Source organism: Pholis gunnellus, assembly GCF_910591455.1.
Source record: "Pholis gunnellus genome assembly, chromosome: 4".
Taxonomy (NCBI): domain Eukaryota; kingdom Metazoa; phylum Chordata; class Actinopteri; order Perciformes; family Pholidae; genus Pholis; species Pholis gunnellus.
Genome location: NC_136530.1, coordinates 5,744,173 through 5,752,435, shown reverse-complemented (window position 1 = coordinate 5,752,435; position 8,263 = coordinate 5,744,173). Strand labels below are relative to the sequence as shown.

At 40.4% G+C, this 8,263-nt stretch overlaps 1 protein-coding gene across 1 annotated transcript; it reads right to left on the bottom strand.

The window, feature by feature from the left end:
* Nucleotides 1–1,319: 1,319 nt before the first annotated feature.
* foxq2 (forkhead box Q2) lies at nt 1,320–2,904 on the bottom strand (the record flags this gene model as incomplete). Its single annotated transcript, XM_079157846.1, has 2 exons — nt 1,320–1,694; nt 2,413–2,904. The coding sequence occupies 2 exons, from the start codon at nt 2,902–2,904 to the stop codon at nt 1,320–1,322; spliced, it is 867 nt and encodes a 288-aa protein (XP_079013972.1).
* Between the last annotated feature and the right edge of the window lie 5,359 nt (nt 2,905–8,263).

The window sequence follows — 8,263 nt, the reverse complement described above, 5'->3', positions numbered from 1 at the left end:
CAATTCATGGGAATTAAGCAAATTAGGTCTCCAATTAGCTGCCGACATTGAAGAGGAAGATTTGGTGGACAAAAATTAATTAGATGGATTTGTCATTGTTCTAATGAGCATCGCCAGAAAATATCTGTTGTGAATAACTCCTTCTCTCTCTCTCTCTCTCTCTCTCAAGCTTCATCCTTCTGACATATTGTTTGTCGGTCTAGAGTCTAATTTCATGTCAAATATTGCCTTATTCAAATATTCAATAATTTGCAAATAGGAAGCCCACATGCGCCGAGACAAACAAACTTCAGAAAAGTCAATGTATGACCTAATCCTCTTAGGCTGGAGCAGTGTGGATGTAAATGCCAACCTTTGCAAGTCAGAGAGGAATTTCACTATTGATGTGAGAGCCAGACAGGTAAAAAATTGACTTTCTTATTATGGCAGTATTTTGGTATTTTGGAGTCATCTTATCACTGAACTGTTCCTGCTTTAGAGACAATTCCTGTCATTATTTATCAGGTGTCCCTTATTAATGATATGTGGCTTTTGTTATATATATTTTGAAAGTGACTTTGTATATGTTTCATTATTTCAGTATAGCTGTATGTTTCGGCCCTGACTGGTTCTTCATCTAAACACATAGAGAGTCCCTAAAAAGGCCTTCTCCAATAAATCAGCGTCCCCTCCCTCTCTCTCTCCCTGCCTCCTTCCCTTTCCTCTGCTTCCTTCATCCCTGACCTCCCGTTGTCCCCCTCTTTCTGCAGCAGCGGTTATGGATTACACTGTGTGATAAGCTTCCTATTTCTAGAAACTATTGGGGATTGCTGAGATTATCTGGCCTCATATCCTTGGGAGTCGGCTTTGGAAAGCCCGATTTTAGTCTCTTAAGGCAGAAGATTTTGCATCCCGACAGCTTTGACTAATTAGCATCTAACACCGGGAGGTATTTTAGCAATGGGCTCACTTTTAGTGCTACCCGCACACACACACACACACACACACACACACACACACACACACACACACACACACACACACACACACACACACAAATCACAACTGAGGCAGCTGAGTCAAAACATCACAAGGTGTTGAATTAAATAAGATTTAATGAGATTATAACAAAACAATGTGGGTTTTTGTTATTCTAAAAACATTCAGAATACAAATGAAAGAAGTTCGAAACAAGTCATTGAACACCCTAAAATCATGTTAGTTTGCTGAAAATAATGTAACATTGTCCACTTCAATTCCAACATCATGTATTCATTAGCAAATAAGACTCTAAAATTTCTCTTTTACCCAACAATAATTCAGGGTTAAACTGTTCACTCTCAGGGTACAGAGGCATGAAGGGCCGGGTGGAACCTCACTTGTGGCTGCATGCTGGACCAGGGCCAGTAGAGTCTGGGAGCCAAGCAGGACAGAGGGAGTGTTTGGGCTTGAGGGCAGCACCAGTAGGTCATTCTGTGGGGCCGGGCGAGGCCAGGGTGGTAGGGGGAGCTCAGGGAGGAAAAGGGGAGCTGTCCTGCCACCCTGCGTACTCTCCGCCGTGCCCTCCGACACTGGTAGTCCCCGTTAGAAAAGTCCTGGTAGTTGGTTGGGTGAATCGCCCAGAAGTGGCCTTTACCGTTGTCACTGCGGCCTGCTTTGATGAAGCAATCATTCAGGGACAAGTTGTGGCGCACACTGTTCCTCCAGTTTTTATCCTGTTGGAACAAGTAAAAGAAAAAGATTAGGCCAAAAATAAAAGCTGAAACCGTAAGTAAGAGTTAAATAATGTGTGTCCCCAATTGAAAATTAACAAAGGTGGCGGTTAAGTATCGCTGATCCTCGTCAGGATGTCACCTTGTCCTGTTGTTGGCAGGATGCGAGATAGCGTGTCAAGAACGTATATGATCGCAGCAACCTTCTCGGTTACCTTTTTAGCACGTCAAACCAGTGATCAACTATAATCCACCGAGCTACATCCAATCTGTTGTTGCACCTGGTATAGGCAGAGGCGGTTCGCAACCTAGCAACAGGATTACTTTATTTGTGAATTCGCCAACAAGAAGATCATCTAGTGTCCCCGCGAGCACCTAATTGCCTAACCACTCAGACGGATTACCTGTGCCAAGTAGGTCGCTTCGCTTGAGAAAAATGGCGGCCTGGTTATTTTTCAGCAACCGAATGAAACACGTGGAAGACTTTGGGAAAACACGAACTCCTGTTATCTGTCTCGTAATCATCTTACTGATAGCTGTGACGAGTTAACAAAGTAAAGCAGCGTGATTCTTTTCTAAACAGTCGTACGTGTGTAACTAAAGTATGTTTGTCTCCCGCGGCGTGGTTTTTGCCTCCCATTATGCCCCAGTTTGACTTTCTGAATTGCCCCTGAACTATTGTGGTCTTGCCAGTAATTAGAGTAACACAACGTGAACATACCTTACTCTTGAAGAAAGGGTAGTGGTCCATGATCCACTGGTAGATGTCACATAGCAGCAGTTTCTTCTGCTCTGACGCCAGGATCGCCTTGGAGATGAGTGCGATGTACGACTGGTTGGGTTTGTCCGCAGACTTCTCCGGACTGCTGCCGGTAGATGTGGTGGTGGTCACTTCCTCCTCCCCCTCCTCTTGTTGCTCTTCATCCCCCTCCTCTTCTTTGACTTTCCTTTCTTCAGTCTCTGCCTCTGACCTCTGCCGCCGCTTCTCCTGTATCTCAGAGCGAATCCCCACCTCTTCGGGTTTAGGATTCTGATGATTTAGCAGGTTGTTCGCCGTCTGCTCTGCTGTACGACTTCCTGTCGCTTCTTCTTTAGAACCTTTGACTCCTTTATTGAACAGAAGGTAGTCAATAGTGAAGCTAAGTCCCAGCCTTTCTCTGCCGCCGGTGCGGCTGCTTCTGTCCTCCATTGTCATCTCTGAATTAAGACTCATTACGGAGGTTTAATTGGCTCCAAATTGACTGTTGAATAAATATCAGGTGATAAATGAAAAGTCGCTCTGCAAAAGTCCTTTTGTGCCTGAGTTTCACAGCATGACAACTTTCTTGTAAAGTGCAGGACCCTTTCATAAAATGAACGCCTCAATGCCCCTCGCTTCTTTCGCTGAAGTCTTACTGTTGACAAGATCACAGATAAAGATGAGCCTCTCAACTGTTGTTAACGTTGACGCGCTCACGAGCGACACGATCTCAACCTGTGGAAATGACGTCAGTCTATAAGATTAAATACAGCTACTTTGTTTCGCAACACAGTTTAATTAAATGTTTTCGCCTCTCTGACAAACCTCACGACAAAAAACACTTTCTCAATATCCAACAGCCTTTTTGCTCCTTGATCGAAGAGTTGTGCTTCACGGTTGTGAAGGTGTCTCTATTTATATGACTGTGAATTTATCCTCACAGAAAGGGGTAAAGAAGGCACAGGGGAGGTCCAGGTAGGGGGTCTCAATTCAGGCGGATTATTTTTATTAACCTAAGCAAATCTTTGTAATTACGGGAGATTAAACACTCAAGATTTAGCAAGACATGGTGTGCAGCGGATGGATGCTTTACGATCAAAGGCCTTTTAGATACCCGTGTTATCCTGTTAAAGTTGTTTTGTCTATGGGGATGCTGTCCAAAGAATTACTCCAATTACCATAGAGCATTAATTAATGGGTCAAATTCAATGTTTTGGAGACAAAACATATTTATTCCGGTCTCCTTCTCTGGGAAGAGCACAAATGTACTCTGAAGACACTGGTAGGTAACAGAACAGTAAAACACATGACTGAAAAATCCCTGTTTTTGACATAAGCTGTTTTTTATTTGTGTGTCCTGTGACCTTTATTCCAATTCTACCCATTATTCTAAAATACAATTATTTATTGTTAGCCATTGGAAATGTTTTTTTCACATACAAAATCAATAGAATATACAAGTAATATGGTTGTGAGTGAGTTAAATATAATATCAGAGAACTCTCAGTGATCAAAACTGAAATGCGTCTACGCTACTTCTTTGTATTGTATAATAGTGTAATGTTTAATTGTGTAATGCATATTTTACTAGCTAACTGTGGTTTATTTTTCAAAAGGTACGCTACATTTCAGATTTTAACTAGCGCTCTCTAATCGTGTGTTAGGGCAATGACTTTAGCTATCTGTTTAATGTTTAATTAAACTTTACCTCTGAAATGGTATCATTTGTGCTGTGATTGTGATGATGTTTCAATGTCAACGATGCATTTATGCCACACTTTTATGTTCAGGGTTGTAGCTGAAATGCAGCAGGCTTGTTTATGCTGTTTATGTTATGATATACAGGTCAAACATCCTGTGTATTGTACTTTTGAATGTTGCAATGAATTATGTATTTTAATCTTTACACTCAGTTAATAACATCTGCATTTTTACAATGAATAGAATCAAGAGTCTTTAAGTCTTTTGATCAAGTAAGAGGTTTGATAAAGCACCTAATCCCCCTTAAAACGTGATGCCATTCAACCACTTTGTGTAATTTGCCTTTAAGTTCTCCTTAAGTAAGATCAAAGTCATACAAACTATTTAAAATGTTTTCGTCATAGAATACACATTCTGTATCTGCTTCTTGTAGCGCTTCAGTGAAACTGTGTCACACTTTCAGTGTGTGAAATATTTAAATTAAAAGTCCTGTAATACGGTTACAGTGTTACATCAAATGGCAAATTATCAATGTCCATTATTTCAATGTTTTGTATCTGTAAAGTCTGTGGTATCTGAAACAAAGAAAGGTTTAAAAGTGTCTGTGTGCATTAGTTTATTAGGCCACTGATGGACTTGTTAACGGTGCAGTTATAGAGATTGAAATCTTCCAACGATAAGATGTAAATGTTGTCCTACACAATTTCCCCTCAGCCGTCATCACATTAGAGCAGATAACAGTAATAGTATCTGTACCTACTTCGTTCTGTGTTTTTTTGTGAGGGAATGAATTAAATGAGGTCAAATCATGGACCATATTGCCCTCTTCTGTTTAAATAAAGGAACATGTTATAGCCTACATACACAGCAGAGAGAACCGTTCTGTCTTTATATTGGCAAGCTTTTGTATTGTAATTAGCTTAATTATCAACTTCTATGCAAAATAATGTCCTATTAATTCAAAAATATGAATCAATATCAGAATTTTTAAATACATATGTATTGTAGAGAACAAAAGTATAATTTGGGTCTGTATTTGTGAACTAAATTTAGGAAGGTGTTTGAAAATCGCTGAATAGTACATTTCATATATCTTATATATTTTATTTATAAATCTTAATCACAGATAACCTTTTCCTTGAAGCACCATGGTGGCAAAACCAGCTGTCCTTTTGAACGCACCGTATTGTTTTATTGATGTTTTGCATCCAAAGTAAAGCCAAAACAAAACGAACCATGTTATTACATGATACTGCAACTCCTTCAATTGATTTTTGTGTTTCCATGAGGCTGTTCTTTGCCCCTCATATGAGGAGCTTCTGGAAAAGCCGGGCTGGATCCCCAGAGGGAGTATAAATGTGTCCACAGCATACTTGTTTCCATTTAGCTAAAAGCCTGACACCACATGGTATTTGAGCTTTGGACAGGGTATGGCTGGTCTATACTTTGACGTGAAAGTGTATTTCATTAGTTACTCATTTTAATTAAATTATGAATATATTTTAGACAAAGCATTAACTACACATCTCACGGCCGGTCGCAAAACCTGTAACGGAGTCTTTGGTTCGGACGGGAATTGAACAGACCATGCGACCTGATCCACTTGACACCCCATGCTTTACAACCACGTTGAATCTAAGCCATTTTCAATACACACGTTCACAATATCTCGATACTATAAAACCGAACTATCAAGGGTATCAAAATATTTTTACACGTGGTATCATTGATGGACACTGAGGCCTAATTTGGAAATGAGACCTGTCTCTGAGTGTTTTTTTAAAAGTTGCACTGTAACTTTAAAACATCTAGGTCCCGCCTATTTTGTATATAGATCTTCGGGCTCTGGTCGCATCCGCTCTGTGATTGGCTGATGCGGCCCATCCGTCAAAGCAGGGTCTGCGTTTCATTGGTGAAAGACTAGCCGTCGTCTCTGGCTCTCGCGGTACTGCTGCACGAAGATGGCGGCCGAACTGGTGGAAGCGATGGCAAGTAGAGCTCTGCTAGCTTTGGTTTGACGGGAGGATGGCGTGGGAGAGGGGTTTTAAACTCAGCCTGGTCAAGGGGAAAGTGGGGGCTTTGTATAGATATAGTTACGAGTCTGTACTCTTAGAAATGTGGCGTATTACAGTCACGACTCAACGAACTAGCTTGTGTTGCTAGCATAGCTAGCATGCTAGGTAATGTTAACTAATGCAAGTGCGTTGGTTTAGCTAGCATCACGCTGGCTCTAAAGGAAGACACCGATAATGAATGATGGGGACCATAAAAAATACACTTGGGGGTTTGCTGACTGCATGCCTCCCGGCGCGGTACTATTCGACGTTATTTGTCTCATTATGATGTATCTCTGTAGTTAGCCGGTTAGTTTATGAAGCTGTGCACCTGTCAAAATGTCCAGTAGCCATGATTGAATACCGACAGCCCAGTCTGTGGAGAAGCTAGCCAGCCGATTAGCGCAGCCTATATTGTTCAAGTGATCCTGATAAAATGGCAACTTTACTGTCTTTTATGGCTGTTTTTTTTTTTTTTTGCCCTACACGTTCAGCAGAAGCCTAATGGACAGATGCGTTATTGTGCAAATTTAATCTTAGACACAGCAAATTGTGCAACTGGTGCCCAACTCAACAATGTCGCACAAAGCTAAAAGCATGAAACGTTAACACTGCTCAGGTTCTTTCGAATAACAGTCCGTGTTGTGTTCATTCAAAGAGAAAACATCTGTGCTTATTACGGTTTGATTGTTGCTGCTGCACAAACGGATACAAATAAGATGTAACGGGGAATACTTGGTAATCATGGCGTCCATCAGATATTAAACATATTTTGAGTAAAGTTTTGCAGACGTTAGTATTACATCTAAGCTGTATTCCACGTCATGGGACAACAGACTTTGGTAACATGTAAACATGGTGCAAGCCAAACTATACCTGTCTCTTTAGTAAAACAAAAAAATCAAGAACGATCCAAACTGTAAGTTTTAAGATGTATATACTTAAACTAAACGCTGTTCGAGGTGGTCATGCCTTTTGCTTTTCAGGCTTTGCTGGACCTTGTTTGTGTAGTTTCTGTGTGCCTAACCTGTGATGTGTGTATGCAATGCTGTGAAATGCAGAGGTGCAGTAATACATTTAATTACTTTTGTTTGTTAAATTGTAACTCAATTTATTTAAGAACAGGGTAATATTGCAAGTGGTCAGAGTAAGGAGGTGACTCTTACTATATCTGACTTATGGCGAGGGAGGTTCAATTGCTGTAGGATTAAAGTGACTAAGGGCAGAAGCTAATTTGAGCAAGAATCAAATAGTGTGACACACCGTTGTCATGTTAAATGCTGCATATTGTAAATATTTGGGTGGAGCCTGTCGTGAGCGTCATCGGTTGATACCGAGTACAGATCCGATACCAGCGTTTAATTAATAAGCCGTGTGCCTCACTGTGTGGAAGTGACTGGGATCGTTCTTTTATGTCAAGAAAAATCAGACTGCTTAACCTTTGCCTATCTTACTTTGTGAAACATAATGTGACTAATAAATGTACTGAATTATCGTTGAAAGAATAAGTCGCACAACAACTTGGTAAAATGTTAAGGAATTGCTATTCAAGTGTAAACACTTTTAATGCAGCAAGAATTTGGTCAAAACGTAAACGGGAATCAAAATTCCAGTGTGTAACGTAGACGGTATACAAACAGAATTTAATTCAATAGATCTGCCCCATTGTCAGCAATACTTGATCCAGCTATTTGAGTCAATATTGTTCCGATATCATTACCGGTGCATCCCTACAATTCACAGAATATTAACACTGAGATACTGGGATGTATTTTCCACCCTAGGTTATATAGTTAGACAGTGATTTTCCCTCGCAGCAAGTTATACCTTTTTAGGAAATCTGACTAAATATCTTCAGAAAAACTTCAACGTGAAATGCTTGAAAAAGTCAGAGAAGCTTGGTTTTGCGTTATGATCAAGTATCAATACCCTTTGGATTTGTCATGACTTTCAACATGACTCTGGACTTAAATTCATGGCGTTGTCACCCAAACCTTCCCCGTTTACAGACGTCATTGTCCCAGTATTGTGTTTCTAATGTGTTTTGTCTTGTCCTCCCTTTAGAACATGGTCAAAAG